This window comes from Nanorana parkeri, unplaced genomic scaffold (assembly GCF_000935625.1).
Source record: "Nanorana parkeri isolate BGI_ZX_2015 unplaced genomic scaffold, ASM93562v1 scaffold153, whole genome shotgun sequence".
Lineage (NCBI taxonomy): Eukaryota > Metazoa > Chordata > Amphibia > Anura > Dicroglossidae > Nanorana > Nanorana parkeri.
The window spans coordinates 827628-854765 of record NW_017306421.1 but is presented as its reverse complement, the minus strand read 5'-3'; the positions used below and the strand labels follow the sequence as shown (position 1 = coordinate 854765).

Genomic DNA, 27138 nt, shown 5'->3' with positions numbered 1-27138 from the left:
CCCCCCCCCCCCCCTTTATCTCAACCTTCATTTTCTCACACTGTTGCTGTTCCCCTTGCATGTACAGTATCAGCCCAAACCTGTAGCATAGCAGCGTTCCACAAATGACCATTCCCATTCTCTAAAATAGCCTCCTCTGCATCATGTGAATGGCCGATGATGCAAGCATAATACGTGGTGCAGATCATCCAATGCTAGTGCAGAGGTACTCTGCATAGCGCCTTCATACCGAGCATCATCTACAATATTAATGTACTATATGCATGTACAGCTGGCACTACATCTTCTATAGCTCAGAGGATGTACTATAAAAATGCTTATGTATTCAGCAGCAGCACTATGCAGCACATCTCTCTCTTTTTCTCACCCCCTCTATAGATACAAATCATCGGAGCTGCAATATTAATGTAAATGTCTACAGCATAGCAACGTAGACACCATTTGGCTGTATAACAATGTGAAACAACTATTATGGATAATTTCACAGCTTTAACCATATTTAATCGTATTATGTAAATGGAAATCGTGTATCTTTTCAGACAAAAAACAGTATTCAATAAAGATTTAAACATCTCTTAAGGGTTTCTACCTAAGTGCAGTAACTGATAGCATCCAATTAGAACTCGTTCTGCTGCGGTCAGAATAGTACAAGTTTCATCCGGATTTGTTGCTATGAGTAGTGCGTTTTAGAATTGCTCTTAAGAGACAGGAGCTCTTTACTAATATTGCTGTCTATATTTGTTGCCAAACTATAATCTGCAAAATTAACTAGTAGCAACTAATGGTGTCATTTGAAATAGTAAACCTGAGTAGTTGATTTGTCATTTTCTTTGTTCTAGTTTTTATAAAATGTCCTAGGCTGACGTGTGAAAGGAAAACATCTGATTAGCATCGGTGGCCAATCAGATGTTAGCTTTTCATTTTCTATAAAGCAGATATAATTATGTATCTGTAATAGTTACACTTTTCATTGCACCATTTTTCATAAATCAGCCCATTGTACACTGCCATGCGTTCACTGTTAGCATATATGATAAACTGTTTAACTTCATTTAACATTTTGTCAGTGCCTAAATACTCATCATCATTATACGTCACATCACTGGCAGGCACAAAGTCATTGCTGATTGCATTGTGTTATTTTTTTTTTAGCATGTACTTGGCACAATGATATAGATGAATTTTTTGAGTGAGGCATATGGTGGCAGAGGAGATCTGTGGGTGTCCTTGGTTACGGTCTCTGAAGACATTCTCCCATGTGTATCTGCTTCTGCCTTATGTCTCTCAGTTCTTATCCTTGCATCTTTTATATTTTTCACCATCCCTACCCGGAAATGTGCTGTTTCCATTTATTAGCTGGCCTTTTGCTCTAGGAAAACCATCAGCTCTGCTCTGTAATACCCCTCTCTCATCTGCCCTCTGTGATCTTTTCTTTTCTCATCTCACTCTCATTCTTTCTACTGTCAGCAAATCATTATCCAGCCACTCAGGAAATGAAATAAAACACAAACCGCGTCATACAGTCTATGCGTTATTAGATTTTCTTAAGATAGATGAGTTTGTTCGTCTGTAAAAGGCTAGATAGATGGACAAACAGACAGCTAGTTCAGACCATCATTGTATCCCCGTATTGACAGCCATGTACCAGCATGGGTCTCTTGACTGTTGCCAGAACTAGGGATATAACTGGAAAATAGCAAATAACGTTACTTACATAGATATTTTCATAGTAGTTGTCCACAAAACTAAAGCACAATTTGTTTCTGATGTTATTTAGGTTAGCTCCTTTATAGTCTTTGTCAGAGGAGTTTTTCAGGTGTTTATTTGCTACACTGTTGACTGTAAGTTGAAAATATTTAAATAGTACATAGCTTTTGTTTTTTGGACCCAAATCCCAGCCCAGGGCCTGCAGACTGTAGAAGCACATGACTTTCCCCAGTGGAGTCTCCAAGACTGTCAGTTGATCTAGCTCTTCAGCATTTGACAAATACGGAGGTGTACGTTTTGGATGAGCTGACCTCTTAACCCATTCACTGTTTTTTGCATTTATTTGCACACATTATTTTTCACATTTTAGGCCTGAAAATTACTTAAAACCCCAAGAGTTATATATTTCCTGAAGAACAGATCCTGTAGAATAGATATGTGGTAGTTGCAAATTTTTATGTTGCATGATATTATCTCAACTCTTTATTAAACCCAAAATTTCAGTAAAAATTACAAAGTTACTTTTAGTGCAGAAAACACAATATAATACCCAATTTGTTGTAAAATATAAAATATGGGGTTGTGCTGAGTAAATAGATACCCAACATGGCAAGTTTAAAAATTGCATGCACCCAAGAAATAGCAACAAAATATGGTACCCCATATTGTCCATAGGCGACGCCTGTATAGGACATCAGTTTAGACTTAACCATGAATATTGGCCCTAGGATTAATGCTCTCACTCTGGCACATGTGGCAATACCCAACGTGTATCGCAATCATCGATTTTCTACCTAGGGGCACCCAATACCTGTTTATATTACCTAGAGAATGACAGCACAGAAGCTGGAAGTGATGGAATCAGCATGGGGGTGGAACAGTTTACCAGCCCACTAAGGAATCAGCCGCCAGAATCGTTAACAGAGATGCTAGGAGTCTATGTACAGGGGCCTGCATTCAGCGCCATAAGGGATAAAGCACTGACAGAGAAAGGGTTAAAGTGCATGTCAAAACTTTTTCTTTAGCTTTTGAGAATGGAAATGAAACCATTGTTGGGCTTTTGATATTATTAGGAATTGTGTTAGATACATTTCCCCTCACTTCCTGTCCTGCTGACAACTGTTTCCCCAAATAGAAAGTACAGTAAGTATAAATCTTCAACAGCAATACAGTCAGAAATATTTTTTAGAACAGTAGGGAAAGGTTAAACCCCGCATCAGCTAATAATTGATGTCTTTGTCCTTGTTGAAGATTTTACTGCACTTCCTGTATGAAATATAGTTATCAAAAGAAGAGAAAATGAGGGGAAACCTGGTCCTGGATAGCAGTAACAGCCCAATAGATTTCCTAACCCATACCTTACTGCTCTGTCCTGTAGTCTGGGAAGCAGAATAGTTACTGTATAAAGTACTTTATTACCATTCAGGTGCTCCATTAAGTTTAGGCTCATAACAGGAACAGGAGCTGGAACTAACTTGTACAGTGTATAGAAAGTATTATACATAACAACTGTAAATAGTAACATCTACAGGCGAGGGGTATGAAACACATATCTGCCTCATAGTACCAAAAAGTATTTTATTTCCCTCAATATTGACAAATACAGACAACAACAATGTAAATAATTATATCACAAAACAGTACTACGCATTTTATTGACATCACATAGTCCTTGGACAACACAAGAGGCTCTCTGTTTTTTTAATATGTCTGTGTTTCAGGTTCCTGGACTGTAGTTTGGTTGTTATATGTAGGAATAGAAACATTTCCTTCGTCAAATGCAACAACTTCTAAAAAGTCCTGCCTAACAGGCACAAGATAGCTGGCAATCCATATACGTTTATCAAAGAGATCATAAGTCTTTATTGACTTGTTACTAAGCGGATTGAGAAATGTAGATGGTCCTTGTTTTAATAAGCCAGGTTTCTTAAGGGCCGGTGCACACCTAGGCGGTCTGTGGATTGCCGCACACACAGAGTCGCCCATCACAGACGATCGCGCTGTGGGTGTCATTATTTTTTAATGGCACCCCAGTTGCACCGGGCGGACCGTGCGGTTTCCCACCTCGATTCAATGGGGCAATCTCTGTCTGCAATTGTACAGGAACGTGCGATCCTGGGATGCTCAGGTCTGCACCGGGCCTAACTCCTGAGTTTAGTGCCACTTTTAGTTTAGATCCTTTTTATACTCTCTTACTCTGCAAATATTATAGAGTTTGGTTATATATTACCTAACAGTGTCAAATGTAAAAACAAAATTACGTCCATGATCAGTGTGCTCTTTTTTGTACTATTCATAAGGAAAATGTATGCATACAATGAAATACAATTAATATTTCATTTAAAAGCACAATGTTTAAATGATGGGTTTGGGGGCTTCTTTAGTATCCCTTTTTGCACCGATACCTATACGGAATACCGATACAGGAAGTCCCATTAAGGAACTCGGAGGCGTGTAATGACTCGCTGCCTGGCTTCCTGATTAGCCGGGAAGCCAGGCGGTGTGTAATGACTCACCGCCCGGCTTCCCAATTAGCCGGGAAGCCGTCTCCATGCTCCCTCATCACCAGATGATGAGGAAGCATGGAGCCGGCATTCTGGCCAATCAGTAAGCCGGGGGGGGAGAATGACTCAACGCTTGGCTTCCTGTTTGGCCAGCTTCCCAATCAAACAGGAAGCCTGGCGGCGAGTCATGGAGCCGGCTTTCTGGGCAATCAGGAAGCCTGGGGGGCTGGTAATGACTCGCTGCCCGGCTTCCTGGTTGGCCAGCTTCCCGACCAATCAGGAATATAGGAGGTTAGTCATCACACGCTGCCCGGCTGGTGACCAGGAAGCATGGAGCTGGCTTCCTGGCCAATCAGGAAGCCGGAGGGCAAGTATACCAGATACCAGAAGTTCCGGTATTGGGATAAGCATCGGGAGCATTTGGCAAGTACGGGTACTCGCCCAAATACTTGGTATCGGCACCGATAACGATACTAGTATCAGTATCGGTGCATCCCTAGTGTAAACTATAGTGGTAATATGTTTAGATGTATTGTTGGGTAAAGAATAAAGCTTAATGCAGAATTTCTTCTAACTGCAAACAATATTGGGCATATACCATGCACATTACCTTGACCAAAAATCTATTTTTCAATTTTTTTTAACTTCATCTATTGCTTCATCCATCTATTGCTTGTGATATAATAATATACATTTTTAATATTACAATAATGGAGGCTCCAGACCTGCAATTCTGGATTGTGCCTGGAATGCAGTAACAAAATGCACTAGCAGTAAGGAACTGAGGGGCTTCACATGCTTTTCCTCTCTATGGGAAGGCTTTGATGGCTTGGCTTTTGTTGTTTCCCTATACTGCAATAGCATTTGTCCTAGCCCTGACAGAGCCATTCCACTATGGAGAACTTATATTATTTCCAAGGGAACGGAAAGCTGGTCAGTCTTCTTCACTTATAGATTAACACAGCGTAAGAAGAGAAAGACAATCTTCATACATAGAAACAGATTTGAAATATACCACGCTTCTGCAAAATGAATGCTTTTTGCTTTCCCTGTCTGTACCAGCTTTTACTGCTCGATTTTTGCCCTGGATTTATACACGCAGAAAACCTTTCATATGATTATATGTCTTTACCCTTCACCAAGGGCAATGGCTAATATGATGGAGATGGATAGCATTATTATGTGTATCTGCCTGTATAAATGACTGCTCTTGTCATTATGAGTATGTTATTAGTAGACAAAAACCAGTAGATTTATAACTGATGCACAGGTACAGTTTTTTTCATTGTTTTTGCCAGTATGATAACAAAATCAATATTTCAATCTATAGGGATGGAAGAGCTGGTGTCATGGAGAGGTATTAGAAATTGCATACCATGCCTCCTTAAACTGAATTATGTGTGCCCTCTCACAAGGAGAGGACAATTCAAGTTTCTTGGAACCACTACAAACCTCCCCAATAAGTGTACCTTAATTTCATGTTTGCATGACCTCCGTCCAGTGGCAAAGTATAGTAAGAAAGGTCATAGTAAAGTCAGAAGTCTTTATTTTTATACTTGTTCAGTATCACTGACTAGTAGTAAAGCTATTGGGACAGCATAAAAGCCAGGCAACTAGCATTTTCATAAGAGGAAAATGGGAGCTCCAGTTATCTCTCTCAGCACTTTTGTCCCCTGACTGTTTACTTTTGTCTCCCGACTGTCACTCGATAATTTTAGCAGTTGACTCTCTAGGCAGCCATCAGTCTCTTGTTTTTGTTTTTTTCAGTACAGGAAACGGGAATGCTATTGTAAAAATGCTCATGCATTCAGGGCCGAATTTGCTCTCTCTGCTGCCCCAAGGCCAGGTTCCTCAATGCTCCCCTCTACCTACCAAACTCCCCCCCATGGAGAACGGCAGACCTGTAGGCTGCATACAAGTGATCTCAGCGACATTGCTGGGATCACTTGTACAAAACAAGCGGCGGCTTCCCCGCTGTACATTTAGCCCTGCTTGCGCAAAGCAGGGCTAAATGTAGAAATCAACTACCCGCCCCAAACTGCATGCCCCGGACATCGGGAGATAGGAATTCCACACCCCTGCATCCCCTCTACTACCTGCTGCCCCTCGGCTAGGCCTTGGTTGGCCTTGTGGGAAATCCAGCCCTGCATGCATCATTTGTCTATGTAGTGTTTGGTATCTACATGAGAGGCCTTTGGCCACAATGGGTTTTTTTTGGAGCTCTTATGTATCGATGTATCTCTAAGGTCCTCAGACTGACATGATGGACAGGTAATATTCAGTCACTGGCAGGGATTAGTGTAGAAAAAAAACTCTGGCCAAAACTACTTAGTGGGGACTTTTTGGTGCCTATATGTCTTGGAGAACTTCACTGAAAGTCATAGCAATATTTTCTTATTCCTATACATGTACATTGTATTTATGCAGCATGGAGTTCAGGGACAGCTATATAAGCAAGGTGTAGACTTTCTTAAAAGTTGAAATTGTTCTGTAGGAGAGAAAGCTCTTTCTTTCTCTATTAGCACCACATAATAGCAGCAGATGGGTACCGCACATTCCAGCAGTGCTGGGATGAGGAGGGGGGCAGAACAGGCAGCTGACCTGGACAAACTGTTTTTATGTGGAAGGAGGTCTCAGTCGCAACTTGATGTCACTCACTAGGAAGTGAAGGTGGAGTGCTTTTCTTCCTGTCTCCCCTTATCATGTGACATATTACATGACCAGAGATAGGAAGAAGGAGAAGCTGCCTTCATTTCCAGGCTGGCACCATGCTGAGAAGAAGCTCCGAATGGTTGTGAGAATGAGGGTGGGGGGGAGCAACTCAAAGCCTCAAAGAGCCTCATAGCCACCTTAGAGTCCTTCAGCTCCCCTCTCTCCCCTAGACCCACACAGGGCCCTTTAGTTAAATGTACCCAAAAGAGCCATCCTTCCAGTTCCCCTCCCCTTCTTCATCCCACTGACACAGGTGTCAAAGCAGTACCCCTCAGACTGATGCCACCATGCTACTAACTGAGTGATATTTTTTCCACCCTCCTACATCAACTCAGTGGCAATTTGCTCCCCACAGACGCTGAGTCAGTGAAATTTTTTCCTTTTAGTGACATCCCTGACACAGGTGTATTTTTCTTCTAGTGGCATTGCTGACGTGGGCATTTTTTCCTTCCAGTTACACTATTGATGCATGGGCACTTTTTTTCTTTCTGTGACATCACCAATGCAGCAAAATTTTTTCTTAAAGGAGAACTATGAGGTGAGTGCTTTTCATTCACCTCATAGTTCTAGCCGACCTGTGACAATGAGACTGTCACAGGTCGGCTCAGTAGATCGGGAAGTGAGCGAACACATGCCGGCGTTCGCTCAACTCTCGATCCTGTCACAGCTCTCTGCCGTGACAGGCTGGATTCCCCCCTCCCCGGTCCGATCCGCCAGCACTGACTAGTGGAACGGATGGGGGAGGGAACGGGTACAGCTGGCTCTGCCTCTAGATAGGCAGAGCCAGCTGTCACTCACGCAGCTGGGCGGATCCAGACATAATTGTCGGGATCCGCTTCAGCTGCGGCGTCTCAGTATACCGCAAGCAGTAGCTTGTGGTATGCTGTGGCATCTCAGTATACCGCGAGCAGTAGCTCGAAGTATACTGTGGCGTCTCAGTATACCGCTAGCTGCAGCAAGCTGTATACTGAGCTTAGGGTGACGGGAGGACGCTAGTTTGTGTCCTCCCGTTACCCTAAGGAGAACTATGGGAAAAAGCCTTGACCCCATAGTTCTCCTTTAACACTGATACCAAGACATTACTTCCTTTGAAATTAGTTATGGACTGGGTTCGGTCTGAACCAGAGCTCCTCTGAGGAAGGGCCATGGGGACTTCCGCCCAATCAACTGCAGACTGGGCATTCAATGCCCAGCAGCTGTATGTAAACAAAGGGGTAAGATGCTTGTGCTGTCGTAATTACTTTACATAGACACATAGATATATTAGGTAAATGTAATTTACCAAACATAGGCATGTAGCCATATATGGTCAATTGCATCACTGCATCCCGCCTCTTTGGTTACATCAAGCTGTGGGCGGGGATTTGGGAATTTGCTCCATACCTGAGCTGATCCCTATTTGCCATTGTTAGTCCCATATTTTACTTCGGGACGGAATGTACAACGCTATTAAACTCTTCTATTTGCTGTGGTGTGCCACAAACATTTTGCATTTTAGTGCATGCTTTAACTATATTATATGCCACTATTAACTCCCGCACAAGGGGCACAGTTTGGCATCTTCGCACTGGGCACTGGCTGACCTTGTCCTGGCACAGTATTCCAAAGACATACTGTTTCCTCAGGCATCACAGAATGCTTCCCCTGTCAATTGAAAGGAAATCTGTAAGCTACAGCTTTCTCACCGCTCCACTAGTGCCTCTCTAGGTCAGACAGTAATTAACAAGTCCTCTCTGAGGGCTGAGGGCTAGTTCACACCATCCTCAGTGCCTTCCAGCCCGATTGTGGCCGGAACGCATTGGATCGCATTCCGGCGGCCACGCCCTACGGCCATAATGTGATCGGCCTCACGGGAACGAGTAGCACATCAGTGCCTGCATTCGGGGCAGTCAGAAATTGGGCCAGAACGCAGGAGGATGGTGTGAACTAGCCCTTATACAAGTCAGATATAGAGCTTTGTTAAAAGTAGTAATTGTACATATATACTCTGTAAAGCTTTCTCGCACAGGGCGCCTAAAGGCCTAAGGCCGGCCCTGTACACTATAATGTGTGTATTATATTCCACCAAATGAGGCACATGCTAAAAGCAAAATATATGTGTGTGTGTAAGTCTGTGACCCTGCTGGCTCCACAATATTACAGAATCAACTTTTCCAAGGAGCCAGGTTCCCCATACGTTTTTTTCTGCAGCCACTGACGCAGATCATTTTCTTCCCCTCACCAACCACAGACTCTGGGATGTTTTCTTCCTGTTAACTACCAACACCAGACATCTTCTTCCTCCCACTCACCACAGATGCTGGCCTTTTTTTCTTTCCACTGACCACTAATATCAGGTATTTTCTCTCCTCATCACTATTAATGCAGAGCATTTTTTCCTCCCGTTGACCACTGACATCGGATATTTTTTTCTCTCATTGACTACAGACACAGGCCATATTTTCCTCCTGCTGACCAGCAATATAAGGTGCATTATGACACATACTGCTGACTTCTGCACTTTCTACATACACATGCACTCACTAAATTACATATCCTGACCAAAATGTGTATTGCCTCAACAATTACTGTTTCCTAGTTAGCTTCTGGATGTTTTCTTTAAGGCATGCTCAAACAGAGAGCTTTTTGTGGTTAGTGGTTAGAACTTTTGCCTTGCATCACCAGGGCCCTCGGTTTAAATCCTGGCCAGGATACCATCTGCATGTAGCTTGCATTATTTCCCTGCACTTGTGCGGCTGTCCTTGTGTACTCCTGTTTCCTCCCACACTCCAAAGACATGCTGATATGTTAATTGGCTGTTGCCTAAACATAGCCCAAGTGTGCATTTGTATGTGCATACATGTGATATAGGGACCTTAGTTTGTAAGCTCCTTGAGGGTAGGGCTAATGTAAAGCTCTTAATAAATTGTTGGCACTATATAAATGTCATAAATAAATATTCAGTTTTATTTTCTTTAAACCTTTAGGCTTATGTGTGTCTGTGAAACTCTCACTTGTGGTGCACTAGTTAACAAGGACAAGTGCACTTTACATTACAGCCCCATAGACATCTACTGGGCTGTCTCCCAGCAGAGAAACACACATGGCCAGGAGGAAGAGACTTGCAGCGCTGGATGTCAACAAATATTAGAGCAGTCTCTCTCGGATCTCAGTAGGGCAAAGGTGGGATTTGCCCTACAAGGACTGTGACATGTATGCAGTGTGTACTGCGAGGAGGCTTAGACTATATTTTCCTTTAGGCCACACCCAATATTCAGCACAATTTATCCACACTTCATCGTGCCGCAGAGCACCCTCCATGTTTTCGCTAGGGATGTTCAGATACCAAGTACCGTACTCGGTACAAGTACAAGTACATCTAAAGATACTTTTCCAGCTCTAGACTAGAGAAAAATTAAAACGTTAGGAGGCAGCTGTCATTTGTAAGGAGCATACGGAGCTCCTGGGATTTTTGCATCCCTGTTTAAATGTATGGTTTGTTTTTTTAAATATATATATTAGGCATGCACCGATACCATTTTTATCAAGTACGAGTACTGATACTTGTCCAAGTACTGATACTTGTCCAAGTACTCACAGATACAATTACTGAAACATTTGTGTTTATTGTCATGTGACAGTTTTTCTAAAACAATACAGACTAATGATTTCAGGACAGTGGTGAAGCACAAGAGCCAGGTCCCAGCTGCAACCGCTGAAACTTTGGTAGTTTTCGTGAAAATGCCAAGTATCGGCACTGGTATCTGAACATCCCTAGTTTTCACCTTTGCTGGTTGCCCCTCTTTCTTCATTTTTGATGTTGGGAAGTATACTGGTTTTTTTTTAGAACAGGCAAGGTTCAGAACTTCTGTCAGGTGTTTATCGCTGCCTGTGTCACTGTTCCTGTTAGGAGGGGAAGTGGTGGTATATAGCTTTATAAAGGGGGTGCAGCCAAAAACTTTGCAGTGCAGTGAAAAAGGGTTATAACTTCTGAGAATGTTTTCATTGCTGTCTTTTCTTTCCTGTCCCCATGACTACTGCACCCCTCAAGCCAGTCATAGGGGCAGAAAGTGAGCGACAATCTCCTCAATGATAATGTGTAATCCACAGCACTTCTGACCAGAATCCCATAAGATAGATGGGTGCTGGTATGACCTGTAGATGGCACCTCATTATCACAAAATGTCCAAAAGAAGTAACCAGCACTCCAAGGTCCAATGTGTTGAGCCCCTCTTTTATCCAGACATTATACAGACATGGTGGCACAGTGTAAAAGCAACATTTCGGGACTGAACATGGTTCCTTCATGAGGCAAACACAGTGTGTTCGGTCCTGAAACGTTGCTTGGACCTTGGAGTGCCGGTGACTTCTTTTGTACAATCTCCTCAATGGGGTCCCAGACCTGCCAGAAATTATAATCTATAGCTGCAAAAAAAATAAATTTGGCTGGATAGGCTTTAATTCATAGCTAGGTAACGCTGGTCTTTTGCACTTTTGTTATTAATTAAACCCAACTTTCACCCAGCTTCTACATAACTTAATTTAGTGACTAATGCAAAGCAGTGTGTCGTTTGATCGGTGAATTATTGTTTTCTCTGCCTCTTGTTTTTTTAACAGATGCTCCTGTTTCTGAACTTCATGACTTATTCTGTAAGAAGTTGCAGCAATGTTCAGTTATCTTCCATTTTATGGACTGTGTGGCTGACCTAAAAGGGAAAGAGATCAAGAGAGCCGCACTGAATGAGCTGGTAGAATGTATTGCCACCAACAGGGGAGTCTTGATAGAGCCAGTTTACCCAGAGGTTATCAAGATGGTGAGTATTGTACCTGAGATACCCTGACAGGTGCAGAATTTCAAATGAAGGGAATCATAATAAAAATCCATCCAGACAACCGGCACAGAGAACTTAGATAAATACGTTATATTGTTCTTAACATTAGGATTAAAAATTGTGGAACTTTGTGTCATAATGGCAGGTATATGAGAAACTACATCTTCACATCAAAGCACTTCTGTAAGATGGTCCTATTCTTCCCTACATAAGCATCCAAACTGAGACACACATGTCAAAGAATACATTGAGAGCAGATTAACTAAAATAAGCACCTTATCGCACATGCACATTGCAGTAACGCAACATACATGTGTAGGGGGTGGCACCGCACCCCAACAACACACCTCTATTGAAATGCACCACAGCACACCACAACCTACTCTTGTGCAAATAATGCAGCATGCACTTTTTTCTTGAATTGAGGCACATTACAGTCCTCTCATTTTAAACAGGCTTCCTAACGCAGCAGAGCACCCCAAAGCACAATAAAGCATGCTTTGCGATGCAGCACAGCATGGTGTAGACCAGGGGTGCCTATTAGGTAGATCGTGATCTACCAGTAGCTCACAAAGCTGATGCTGGTAGATCACGATTGTAAGTCAGCTCACTATCCCGAGAACCCTCCTATGGTCTGTTTAGCCCTACTCCGTCTGCTGCGCCTGACACATGAAGGCAGAGGCCGACAGCATGAGAGCAGCGACGTTAGGATGGAGGGCTGAGCACGAAAGGAGGAGAAGTTGGAGGTCTAGCTTCCCGGTGTTCTGTAGTATTGCAGAGCAGCGACTTTAGAGAGAGCAAGGAGAGACAGCCAGGAGAGAGAGAAGGGACAGCCAGGAGGATGAGCAAAGAGAGACAGCCAGGAGAGAGAGCAAGGAGAGACAGCCAGGAAAGCGAGAGAGAAGGAGCGCGAGGGAGTTTTTTTTTGTTGGTAGATCTCATGTAGCTTGTCATTCGAAAAGTAGATCTTAACACACAAATTGTGGGCACCCCTGGTGTAGACAGACTATAAGCTCTGGCCACTTTACAAGATCAGCAACACATAAGTTTAAGCTGTCACAAGGCACCAAATACATAAAATCTAAAAGGTGGCAGCTGCTTATCAGTATATTATTTGCAGAGTAAAGGTGTCCATGGGCAAGGCAAGCTATAGCTAATGAATATTATGGTAATTCCACTAGCCAACACCGACAGAGACCTGAACTGTATACTGTTTATACCATTAAAATCAAATACTGTATTATTTTGCAGCATGTGAAGCCAAACTACCATATCAAGTGTAGTTCTAATCTCAGGGATGTAAGAAACCAAATCCCTGAGTGGCTTACCTGCAGAAAGTCCTATCTTCATATATACAGTATATCGGTAGGGGGGGCAAAAAGCACTGGGAAGAAATCAGCACTGATTTGTGCACAACTTAATACAGAGAACACCTGCTAGTCCTCCAATGTTCTGATGACCTTGTTCATTATGAATATGACAAGCTAGTTAAGCCTTAATGTGGCTACCAACTGGGCAGAGTGCCCAGATGACCTTCTATGACCAGACTATGTGCAGTTTGTGTCAGTATAATGTTCCGCACTGTAAAGTGAGGGGGCGTCCCTTCAAATGTGTCAGACAAGTAGGGTAAATAACACATCTACTGTATGTACTTATCACAAAAACCTATGGCATTGAATTACACTGCAGTCACATCTCTACATTCATTTTAATTAAATATATCAAATAATACATCAGGGCCATTTTCTATATGGTAAGCGGCTAGCCTTCTCTGCTGTTTAATATAAACCTATACTGAGTCTGAGGGAGTATAGGCAGGCTGCCATTGCAAGCTTCATCTTTTGCAAATGCTGGTTGTCTGGCTGTCATGCTGATCCACTGAATTCAATTTTTTTTTAATCCCTAAACTAGAAAATGTATGCAGATCAGGAGTTTTCACTTCACTGAATGCATGCTTGTTACGAAACAGTACCTCAGAAAGTTTTGACACTAGAGACTGACAGAGAACTAGAATTTTCAGAAGCTGGTTGGAAATTGCAGTCTCCATATATCTCTCAGTACAGGTTTGCTTTAATATTCCAATACAAAATCTATGCCATGAGGAAAAAAGATTAATGTTGTTATTTTACCGGTCTGTATGTGTTTTTAAATTGTAAAGTTTTTGAAACATTGTGTTTAATCCAAGTTATGTTATTCTTGTCTTCAGATATCAGTGAATATATTCCGCACACTACCGCCCAGTGATAATCCAGAATTTGATCCTGAGGAGGATGAGCCAAATTTTGAGCCCTCTTGGCCACATCTGCAGGTATAATTTCTTGATGGCACTTGTTAATGCAATTTTCCAGCTCTTAATGTACAGTCATATGAATTCTGGAATTCTAGAAGTTTTGACCCTAAGGAGAGTATTTTATTGTGACTGTTTGGATGGAAGAGTTTGGATGGATCAATATTAGAGCATCGTAACATAGTGTTTGTTGGGTGACCTTTCACCGCCGGTGCTGTTTGGTGCTTTGACAGTGAGTGGAGCGAAATCTGCAAATAGTGCCCTTTTCTGCACAGAATTAACACTGGGTCTCTTTATGAACTTACCTCTCAAATGTCCCTCACTTGAAGGGACTGTCCCTCTTTTGGAGCCAAATCCCTCTGTCCCTCTTTCCTCTTTAACTGTCCCTCTTTTTAGACAGATGTGTAGACTTGTATAAAAAATGCCATACTTAACTACCAAAAGAGTTACACCACACGAAACCTTTCACACACCTTTTTATTATCAGATTACAGTATTATTTTAAAAAGTCTATATAACGGAAATATAGTAATAAATAAGGCACTTGTGGGTTAAGGCAATGCTTTTTTGCTTATTCATTTTTTATGGTCCTTGTAACTGGGGTCATAGGAGGGGTGTTGTCCTTTGCCTACACACTTTGTGTTAAAGGGTGTCCCTCTTTCCCAACTCAGAAAGTTGGGAGGTATGTATAAAGCTTTTATGTTTACCCACAGTGGTTATTCCACAGACTACTCTTGAATTAGGTCTAATTACCCGTACATTAAAAGTCTTTGCTAAAAGTCAAAAGTCCTCTGTTAAAAGTCCTCTTTCCAGGCTGCTATATCTCTGCTCATGCATCATCTGCTATAAAGCATTAACCCATTATCTTGTTTTGCCCAGTCTCAGTATTGCAAGCTCAGGCTAGGCAGCTAGTTTCCAGTACCCTCCTCCTTGGACATAAAAATGTTCCCCTTCTGACTCAAAACATTTCAACATTGCCCTGGCTCAGCAGTTCTTTCCCTCTCCATCATTAACCTAGATACACTTTTTAACCTTTGAAAGCAGTGCATGTCATAATCATTTATCTTTCTCTACTTTCTAGTCAATATATTTCTTCCCAGAAGGTCTGACTTCAGCCACAGCCAATTAGAAGATAGAACTAAGCAGTTACACCCCTTGGAGAGTACTTATTTGTTTTCTTAGCAGGAAAGATCATTAGAACACTTTCGTTCTAAAGAGTTTTGGGTCTGAAAGCAAAGCAGCACCATAGTGAGTTACTGTGAAGGTACTAGGTCAAACCAGCAATCTTCTCTGCTAGACCTACTCCTAGTGCTTTGAGTCTTTAGGAGTTTAATGTAAATAGAGTTTATTTATTGCATCTAAACTATTGGACAATTTTATATTCAGATACCTGAGCAAAGCATTACTTACATTAGGTATATTAGTTTGGATAAAGGCCATAGACTAAACAAGCAAATCCACAGGACTCAGTTGTCTATATGATAACCCAAAGTCCGATAGTGATAGTGTACTCAAGTGTCAGAGTTAGACGCAAGTCAAACAGTATGCTTTCAAGGAAGATGGCATGCTTTTGATGTTTATACCATGCATTCACAATTCGGCCCCATTACTTATATAGAGAAAATAAGCAATACAAACTATAAGCAACAAAATCTCTAAATGCACACTACTGCAGTGCAAAATGTAAACACATTATTCCAGATCCTTTAAAACAAAGGAAAGTCAGAAACAAGCAGCCATGTGCAGTTGCTCTTAGTTGTGGGTTATGACTATAGATCCTGTATTAGGTACCTCGGCTTATATTCGGGACGGCTTATACTCGAGTATATACGGTATTTAATTATAATCAGTAGTAATGTACTTCATGTAATATGTAAAAACTAAAAGTACTTTATCGTGCTCTTTTCTCAATGTGAGTCATGTTATCTATTTTGTTCTCGAATAGAATTTCGAACATGAAAATACAAACTTTGCATTTCATCATGATATACATGGTAGATGTATTACATGTATCATATTTCTGAAATTCTAAACAGATCATATATAGAAATCATTGCGTTTGTCATACTATCTACAAATCCATACATTGATTTGACATCTATGCAAAGATGTTTTTTTTTAGGTGTTTGTACCATGCTGGCAAATGCAGCTCTACATCTCTTTTACATTATGTGTTATTTTGACCCAAGTGAGGATTTTGGCAACGGTAACTCCTCTCTTCATATGATGCTGATCTGGTAACCATTTTACTGCCAGGCCCTACTTGCCATTTTTAACATCAGGTGGCGGGACCATTTTTTTGCTATTTTTCACTTTATCATATTTCTCGATCTTTCAGCTTCAAAAGCTTGTAAAATACTCCCGGAAACCATACATTTGCTGAAAGCATGGGACCTGTAGAATAAAAAGATGGCACTGCTGATTGTGTACATCATGAGATATCTGTGCAAATGTTTATTAAACAATAATTCATATAAGAAAACCCTAAAATCATTATTAGTGCACATACACATTTTATTGTACTGCAGCGCGTTGAATTAATGTAATTTAAAAAAAGTTAAAGAAAAAACAAAGCATGATGATGCAATTTAAACAACAATTTTGCGGGGCTAAACCCCCTGATGTTATTAAATTTATATATTTAAACACATTTCTTTGATTTGCTATTAATGTGTCATTTCCTATATTATTAATATATTATCTATAAGCGCAGATCAATAGATTTCATGATGATGCAATTGCAATCAAAAGAAGCAGCCGAACATTGGCAATCTTCACCCACCGCTTCTTTATTTGTAAAATCCAGTCAGCTCAATATTTATGATCCCTGCCTGCTGGTCACTCACCTCTAACGCTTTTCACCCAAATGGGCTTAGTCGTAGAGACTCTACGACTAAGCCTGACTGGGTGAAGCACGTTAGAGATAAGTGACCAGCAGGCGGGGATCATAAGTTTGATGCTTACTGGATTTTACAAATAATGAAACAGTGGGTGAAGATTGGCAGTGTGCAACTGTTTCTTTGGATTGCATTTGCTGTGGATTATGCAGTTCTCTTGCCGGCACCTGCAAAAACTCCAAGCAGTGGAACTGTGATGTGGAAGGAGGAGTGGAAGTCTCTCTCTGCATTTAATTACCATGAGGATGCAATGTAACAATGCACATTGCACACTAGGGCCTACACACTATAACACACGCTTGCTGGTGTCAGTGACCTTAACATGTTGATGAAGTGAACATGCGTAAATTATGTGTATGTGTAATATGTGGGGGCTTTGGAGAAATATCAGAGGTCTAAATAGACCCCTGATGTTTCCCCTTAGGGGTGAAGGAAGAAAGTCCTTTATCTCCTTCTCCTCTGCTGCCTGGTACTTACTACTGAACACATCCCTGTTCATACACAAACTGAAGAGATAGTAAACATGTCAGTCATGTTTACAAACCCTTCAGGTATGAATGAACACTGGAGCGCTCAGTACTTGGCACTCATGTGTTTATTTACAAAAGTGATCAGTAAACATGAGAACTTTTTTATCAACCCCCATTCACCAGTCTATACAGATTCGATCTCTCCTGCTGTGTGCCCTCAACCAGGGGAGGGCACAGCAGTGGGGATCAGAAGGCTAAAATGAGATATAGGCAAACAGAGACAGTGGGAGGGGCAATCAAAGGCTTGTCAGCTACTGATCAGAGTCTAGGGGACCCTTTTGCTGTAAGTTCATGAAGTGACCATGAGCTTATAGCAGCTTATATCAGTGTTAATGAAAGGGTATTTCTGTTTCTGGGAATAGAAACCAACCAACACTAGACAAGTCTTCACAAATGTATATCTGTGTTAAGGCTACTTGGAATAAACACTGTACACCAAAACTGTATTTTTCAGCTTGGTCCTGCTTTTGACCAGAAATTGTTCTTGGTTGTAAGGGCGGGGCCCATACACACCATAGCGTTGTGGTAATTGCACGATACCATGCAATTAACACATGCTTTTGGACATTGCCCCTCCACTGTGCATACCACAATACCATGCATTGTGGTGCAGTGAGAAAAGTAGCACATGCACATGGTATCTCTTTAAGGAAGGAATATTGAAGAAAATAATGGGTTTGAAGTTCACCAAAGACCATTTCAATTCTTATCAAGCTTTCTGGAAAAAAAGACTGTGACGGGGTTACTACAGCTGCCCAGGTACCCCTGTTAGTGTTATAGTTTGTACCATCCCCGAAGCACTTTTGTTGGGCAGCTTAACCTGCATGTAAATGTGAAGATAAACAAAAGAAAAAAAAACAAATGAAGTGTTAACCCCATTTAACCCCATATAGGTATTAGAAGATAATATGTTTTCAACAGTGGAATTAATCATGGATTTAGAATAATTGAAATACTAACATAATGGCATGAGGTTTATTAAAATGATTCATTAGTGTGATGGTCTTGTGCTTGTTGTGTGACCAAAGGTGTCAAACATTTTGCAGTGTGATGCTGTGTTTTTTTTATGGTATGATATGCCAAAGCCTAATGAAATTTGGAACACATGTGCAGGCGGATGTTACCATGGTTACTTCTTGCATATGTCCTAAATAATAGCTGTATCATATGGATGAATAAAATCCTTTCTAAGATTAATTGTGTAAAACATCATTACTAGTTAAATGCAGTGTTTATATGTCTGTTTAGTCTTTTCCAAAGACTTAAGCATAGCTTAGCTGATTAGTAAAGGTGCCATAGTATGTCAAGATGCACCAGGATGTACTGTTTACACTAAGTGAATGTCAATAACATGTTTCACACACTTCAGGTATCCATAACTTTAGAAAATTTTAAAACAATGCACCGCAACGCACGTGCTTTGTACATACAGCTGTTACTGTATTTGCATGTTGGAGTATCTCTCAGAATGAATGGCATTAACTATAAAAAGGAAAAAAAAACTACAAAGTAGATTTTGTTTTTTTTGCCTAAGCAGCTCAATGAGCAAAATCAAGTTTCTGCTATGGCAAAATTAGTAATTTTGTTGTGAAATCAATTAAGCCGAAATCACGATGCTGATTCTTAGTTTATTCCATCCTTGTTTTTCTTATACTTAATCTCTTTTCTACATGTATTCTCTCCATAGCTGGTGTATGAATTCTTCCTCCGCTTTCTGGAGAGCCAGGATTTCCAGCCTTCGCTGGCCAAACGATATGTGGACCAGAAGTTTGTGCTTATGGTGAGATTTTTTTTTTATGCGGGGTTTATTATAATTATTATATAATAATAATTATCATGTATTCACTGTAATTATTATGAGCTGGTATATTGTTTTTTTTGCAATTGTTGTATTGGTTTTGTACATTAATAACCATAAAACAACCAGCAGAGCTACACTGGTTTACAGGTTATGGCATATAAGCATGCATAATGGTGCATAAGGATCTTTAAAAACAGCTATAGGTATATCTCAGTTGGTTTGAGCCAACGCTTGTTGGAGCCCTGTGTAGATCTGGTAACAGTTGTAGGAGAGTACTCTATATTCAGGTTGCTACAATTACATTATAGTAGTTAAGGATTTTTCTATCATTGTAAATTCTGCCCACCATATTAGAGCAGTGGTAAATGGACAATATCAGAGCCAACGGTAGTGTACTAATGACCCTGAAGTAGATGCTGTAAATGTTAGGTTCTCCTTCTGTTTCCAGTGGAGACCGGCTTATAAACAGGACCCGACAATAGTCTGACACACCAATGGTGATATAGTTGGCTTTTTTTAGGCTGGAGTAAGCGGCAAGCGCTGTGGCTGAAGTGCTGATTAAATATGAATGATAATGCCAGGGTTATCACAATATCAAATGCCAACATTTTTAAAAGGTGCAGTAAAGCAAATAATATTTATTCCTTTTCGTCACCGGTAAAGGGACCTGCCTGAATGCACAAGGCGAATGTAAGAGGAACAACTCTAATGACAATAATAACAGCAATCACAGAGGTTATTGTCATGAAACTATAAAAGAATAGATATAAGAATGTGGCCTATCTATAATGCTTAGGTCCTATCTAGCCACTGGCCTGTGGAGTAGGTAAATGCAAACTCTGCTAACTATGGGGACTTTTAACTTAGCATGGGAGCACTTGACCCTCACCTTTAAATAGAGTTCCACAGGCGGTAGCAAGGAGCTACAGTAATAAACCTCTCATCATTCAGATTCCTCTCAAATTCAAATGTCCTCTTGACAGCAGTCAGTAGTCAGACAACTGCCTCACTGGACCAGATGACAATCGATGCAACACAGGCTGCAAGATCAGCAGGCTTGGTAGTGATGGCTGCTGAACAGGTCACTGTGACCCTAGACATCTCTGCATAGCTAGAAAATCTTCCAGAGATCAGGCAAAAGATAGCACAGCACACTGGGTCTTTGCCTCTGCGCTACAGCCTTGCTTCCCTCATGCTTCCTTATCCCCAGGGCACACTCTGCTTCTCCTTTCTGTGTTCTGTTGGTGGGCCAAGTCCAGACACAGATGCATCCAACTCAGTCTTCCAACCTCCCCAACCCCTCCAGCAGGCCTGGCTATTATTAGCAGTGAGAGGGGGAAAATAGCCTATGATACAGCTGTAATGCCTGAGCTCCTGCTGCTTAAAGGGGCTGCTATTCATGCCGACACCAGTAACAAAGTAAAATGGAAGAGAGAGAAGGGGGGGGGGGGGGCTAAAATGGATTAAAGAGGGTGTATGGGGTCGGAGTAGAGAGAGGAAAAGGGTTTTGAAATGTGTTTATTGAGTTGCTGCGTTCTTTTCATTGACCAGGCCATTTTTTGTTTGACTTGCAAAACAGTGGAAGTACTGGACCACCAGGCTTTTGCTAAGGTTTGCCTTGCGGCTGTGAATATAAAGGTTAAAAGCTTTGATTGCTGTTTCAAACATTCTGTTTTGAGAGAACCTCATATGGATTTGTATTTATGCACTTGCCAAGTAGCAAAGACAAACTGATATATGCTAATTTAAAATCTTTTGATCCTAGGATGATCCCCACGGTATATGTTTGAGCGTACCCAAAGATTCACATCCCAGTAAGCATAGATGTGACGCCCCAAGAACACAGTATATTTGCTTTTAATACATTTCCAAGTCCTGCTACTGTAAAAGAGCTATAAATGTAAAGGGGTTGGTTAACCCCCTTATAATGTGCAGATGTTCTTGTAAATAGGTTATGGAGCCTATCCCAAAGGGTAAGTGGGCAAACAAGGTCTGGATAAGAGTTTAGGTGGCTGGTGTTCTGAAGAGGAGAGCATAGGTGGATGCTGGGACTGGAGGACAGCCAGAGTGTGTGGCATGTGTCAGCCAGTGTCTGGGCCATGAGGCACATTGGGGTTGATTTATGAAAGGCAAACTGCTCTTCAGTTTGCAAGGAAATTTTCACTCAGCTTAGTTAATACCCAATCATGTGCAAGGAAAAAACAGTATTTTTGATAGCACATGATTGGATGATGGAAGTCAGCAGACCTAAACCTCATGTCTCCACGAACTAAATTATGTGTACCCCACTTCACCCAGTCCCAACTATTGACATAGTGAAAACGTCAGGTCATGTAATTTGGTATAGTGGCAAGTAGTTAAAGCCCAATTGAACTTTTAGTTCAGCTAAATACATTCCATGTGCAATAAAATAAAAGGTGTACAAGGTTTTATAGTTTTTTGTCTTTAGAAAGCAGCCACAGTTTGAGTAGAAACGTTTGTGCCCTGTCCTCATGGTGCAGAGTGGGTCCCTTGCTCTATGTGGGGAAGCATTGATCTTTTTTTCAGAGGTCCTACCAATCAGAGCCTGTTTTCAGAGGTCCTACCAATCAAGTTTGCTGATTGTAGTTCTATAGGTCTGACTCAGCAGGGAGTATTTAGGATCTCTGCAAAAAGACCAGTGCTTCCTTACAAAGATCATAGATCCTACTCTGCAGCTGCTGGTAGGGGGCAGACTTTTTTACTCAGGCTGTGTGGCTGCCTTAGAAAGAACATAATCATATAAAACCTACTCTATCCGACTTATGGTTGATCAAGGTACCCCAGCCCCATTAGCTCAACAGAAAAATGTTTCTTATAAGCTCAGAGGCAAAGACCCAGGTGCCAAAACGTAATTAAACTCACATGGATTATAAGCTATGATATTTTTTATATGTACAAATGTATAAAGTTAAAAATAATCCGGTTAAAAAATTAAAAAACATCAATGGGGCAGCTACAGTCCCAATACAAAATTTCAGATCCTCCGGTCAGAGGGAGATCTCGCCCAAATGCTCCCGATGCCTATCCTGATACCGGAGCGTCCGAGGGAACATGGAGTCGGCTTCCTGGTCAATCAGGATGCTGGGTGGCGTGTAATGACTCGCCGCCTGTCTTCCTAGTTGGCCATAAAGTTGGCTCCATGCTTCCTCATCACCTGATGATGAGGGAGCATGGAGCCAGCTTCCTGGCTAATCAGGAGGCCGGGCGGCGATTAATTACAGGCCGCTCGGCTTCCTTAATGGGACTTCCAGTATCGGTATTCGGTATCTGCGAGTACTGAAAAAAGAAATATTGGTACTCGATATTAAAAAACTGGTATCCCCTATATATATATATATAACATGTCCTACATCTCACCGACTTCAGGTTGTCTTTTTCTACAAAACCTTTCCCCCAAAGGCTGTCTCAAACATGCTTGCCACACAGGCTGGTTTTCACCACACAGGTGATCCGCTCCCCCCAGTCTGCCAGACACACAGAGTGGTTCTAGGGTGGGGGCCCTTCCTTAGGAGGCTGGGAGTTTTTGTAGAGGTCTTAACAAGCCAGCTAGCTTCAGCTGAGCTTGTTACCTCCAAGCCTCCAGCCCTTCCTCCTAGAGGACAAGCTGTAGTATAACACCTGAACCTGGCATATACATCTCTTGCATTCTGGCTAGACCCAGACGTTTTTATCAGCCTGCTGCCACAATATATATATAGATATATATCTATATCTATATATATATCCAAAGGGTTTTTACTTTAAAAGTAAGCCATAAAAAGCATGTTTAGTAACTCCCTGCATTTGGAAGATGTTATGGTACAGGTAACTAGTGTTATGAGTTATAAACCAGGGTTATTCCATGGGACAAAAAAACTAATTGAGTGGAATTTACCAAAACTGGTGCAGACAGAATCTGGAGCAGTTGTCTATAGCAACCAATCAACTTCTATCTTTTATTTTCAAATCTACACTGAACCAACTGAAGAGAGAAGCTGGTTGCTATGGGCAGCTGCTCCAGATTCTGTCTGCTCCAGTTTTGATAAATTCCCCCCCTATTATGTTTTACTTTACAGTTTATTAGCAGTATTTTGGAGAACATTGGGAACATGTTATATGAATATCTTATGTTTTCACATTTATTGTTCTGTTTCTATTAAATATTAGACAGTGTATATACAGTATGTGTCTGTGTATGGGGCCATGCTAGATTGGTTGAGGTTGTGCAAAACATTGCAATACTTATTTGCACTATTTCTAATGTTAAAAGTAATTGACAGCAGTAATGGAGTGCATATTGACATAGTCAGATGTACAACACTTATGGCTTTTAGAAATGTGCTTATTCATTAAATCCCGAGACCAGGCTGGACCATTCTGTACATTTACTCTTATTTCTTAGATAGTAAGAGTGCTCATCTGGTGACGTTACACTGCCCTTTATCTGTTCATTGTCTGTTGATGTCTCTGACTTTCGATTTAGCCTCCCCTCCTTCTATGGCAATGGATTTCAGCATAATAAGAAAGCCCTCCATGGTCCAAATGCCACATATGCATGTAAAGGGCACCTGCCACAATCCAATTCTTTCTGTATATCATTGTCTACAATTTGTGTTTAGTGGATTTGTAAAAAAAAAAACAACTGAAATTAGGCTGAATAACACTTTCACTGGTTTTGTAGCTCCTGGAACTGTTCGATAGTGAAGATCCTCGTGAGCGGGAATATTTGAAGACTATTCTGCATCGTGTTTATGGAAAATTTCTGGGACTGAGAGCATATATCAGAAAACAGTGCAACAACATTTTCCTTAAGTACAGTTTACAAGAATGAGTGTTTTTTTTATTGTCTATGCCATTGAATGCTTGTGTTAATGATGGTAGGAAGGAATTAGTTATAATATATGTCTCACTTCTATATAATAAGTCATAGCAAAGTTATTGCCAAATTACTAGGCCCATCGCTGAAAAGTGAAAATGGCTATGGAACTTAACTGGTTAAAAGAGAACTATGGGGTAAGCGTTTCCCCATAGTTCTCCTAAGGGTCAGGGGAGGACATACACTAGCATCCTCCCGTGACCCAAAGCTCAGTATATCGCAAGCTACAGCTCGCGGTATACTGAGACCGCCGCAGCCGGGACAGATCCCGACAATGCTGTCGAGATCCACCCAGCTGCGTGAATGACAACTGTACCCGCCCCCTCCCCCGTTTGTTTCTCCAGTCAGCGCTCGAGGAACGAAGCGGGGCGGGGGGAATCCCTGCGGGGAGCGGTGACTGACAGTCACCACTCTCCGCAGGGAGAATGATTGAGAAGTGAGCGAGCGACAGTATGCGTTCGCTCACTTCCCGATCTATTGAGCCGACCTGTGACAGTTTCATTGTCACACATCAGCTCGAACTATGAGGATTAGTGATTTTCTCTAACCTCATAGATCTCCTTTAAGGATTCACTGTTTTCAAATAGTCAATCGATGATTTTATCAGTGATCAACTCCAACTTCATGTGATTTTATATTTACTGCACATTAGATGCCTTAGATGATATTCTTAGATTCCTAAAGCATAATACCACATACTAGTCATGGCTGCTGGGGGGATTAGCTTCCACTATTTCTACATATATAACAACAAATATTACAAATTTAAATATAACTGAGTTTACACATAAAAGTGTGCAAATATTCCCCTCACTGCCTAAGCCCATTCTTCAATGGACTGCAGATTGTTTCATGTACAGGCATTCCATACAGGTCTATTTACAGGTCTGCCAGGTACCAGAAGTCAATCTTTTGATCGGAGATCTATGTTTTTACTTTTAGTGAGAATTTGGAAAGGGGATGCTTTGTACACTTTTCATATGTAGCTTCAGTTCTATCTGCATATTAGTTTCTCAAGTACACCCTAAAGCTTTTTTAAAGAAGAAGAAAAGAATTTTAGCTTCAAGCCTAGAACCTTTAAGGACTTAGTCCACTTGCTAATATTTTATTAGGGGTTTTCTGCCCTTTTTTTTTTTTTAAATAAAAGTTCCTTTACATCAGGCTGTGCTCTGTCAGGATTTTCCGAAATCACACCACACCAGCAAATACTTCTGGCAACCTTGGTCCAATCAGACCCACTAGTCTGCTCCAAGCAACACTTACTCTGTTTATTGGGTGTGGGAGCCCTAAGTCTCAGTTGGCTCCCAAACAAAATGACCTGTGCACAGCTGCACAGTCAATGAGGACTGGCTTCCATCTAAGATGATGACTCCGAAATGGAGGCTTTATCCCACCCAAAGCTCTACAATGCCTCCAAACTCCAGGACCCAAACCAAAACTCATTAATCTCTAAGTAAACCAAAAAGCTTGTTTTTTTCTCCATAGTAGACACAAACCCTGGAGCCACTCACCCAATGTAGGTGAGAAACATAAACTGTCAGCCAGTCTCACACCTGGACAGCAAAAATGTGTACACCCTAGGTGTACAATCCTAAGGCCATAGGCTGCCCGTCCTTCCCTTTGTGTTCGGAACTTTGGCAGCGTACCCTTGTTGCTGACGTAGAAAGTTGCTCTTTGCTTGCGGCTCATCAAAATTTACTTATGCGTAAAATTGTGTGCACCAAAGCACCACATATTTACCCCACCCCTATTGCCACAGCTGCCAAAAAATGTGTTTTAAAAAGGGACAATGTACCCCATCACTGCAATAGAACTCAAACATAGTTTGTTAAAGTATATGTTAACCCAACGACTAAAATATCATATAAGTGATAACAGCTGGAGATACTAATATATAAAGGTCCTTGTTTGGACACTTATGGGATGACAATGCTCTTTCCCTCTCTCCTACAATCACCTGCCTGCAAATTACCCTGTCACACGCCATACCAAGTAAAAAAATAAGCTTCAGTGCTTATGCACATTGTCCAAGAATATTACACTCTTTTTACAAAAGAAAGATCTTTAAAAAATGCAGCAAGCGACAGTTTGGGAATATGCCCTGTAAAAATACACCTGCAGTCGCCTAGCAGTGACATGCATGTAGACTAAGGGACAGGCTGTAAAAAATAAATTGCAGCCAGTATAAAAATAGAAAATATGCCCTTTTAAAAACAGACATTCAACTTGTTATGACTGTAGACAGTGCATTTGGAGAGGCTATAAAGAAGCTGCAGGGCATACATTAGTATGTAAAAGTCCTTCCCAGCCCCAAATAAACAGCATATGTGCTCCTAAAGGACTTTAAGCAAGGGGTTTACACTTACATTAACACATCGGTACCTACAAGCCTTACACTAATCTGTCTATGCGTTTTATCAACAGCACTTCTACGCGTCCCCTATGCTAGATAAGCACATTGTCAGTATGACTGCTGGAAACCCTGCTCATCCCTAGTGACTATAATGGAAATATCACTTTTGGATAATTTTCCCCTTTGAACCAAATAAAAATATCTAATACAGTTTGTTTTGTATAGGAACCCATCAAAAATGCCTCAAGATGTTGAGAGCCATGGCTTTTTACTTATTGTGTTTATCTCTTCTTGCAGATTTATCTATGAGACAGAACGGTTTAATGGTGTAGCAGAGCTTCTGGAAATTCTGGGCAGGTAACTGAAAGACACAATGGCATGCCTTGAGAAACTCTCAGAACTATGGAGGCAGTTGGGTGTACATGCATGGTCCGACCATCCTCAGCCTGCATGATCAGGTGATGGGTCAATAAATAGAAACATTCCTGTATATGTGAGGGCAGGAAGGAGATGCTGCCAGAACTCCAGACATTACTTTTATCAGGTCAACGATCTGCAGACAGGAGAAGATGTTCTGCTGCATGGCTTAAGGTGGCAGCAGCTGGCATATTGCATATTAGGTGGTATCAATCTGTATAATTTAGGCAATGTGTTGAGGTT

General features: G+C 41.3%; 1 protein-coding gene across 2 annotated transcripts in view; it reads left to right on the top strand.

Moving 5' to 3' along the window:
* The window catches only part of PPP2R5B (protein phosphatase 2 regulatory subunit B'beta), a 64569-nt gene that overhangs the window by 20483 nt on the left and 16948 nt on the right, over positions 1-27138 (top strand). The window contains exons 3-7 of one of the 2 annotated variants that reach the window (XM_018554320.1): positions 11520-11716; positions 13941-14042; positions 19136-19228; positions 23931-24061; positions 26776-26835. In XM_018554320.1, the coding sequence (XP_018409822.1) occupies positions 11520-11716; positions 13941-14042; positions 19136-19228; positions 23931-24061; positions 26776-26835 (583 nt within the window). Of the gene's footprint in view, positions 1-11519; positions 11717-13940; positions 14043-19135; positions 19229-23930; positions 24062-26772; positions 26836-27138 lie in introns of both variants that reach the window. The other variant, XM_018554319.1, reaches the window with a different exon arrangement.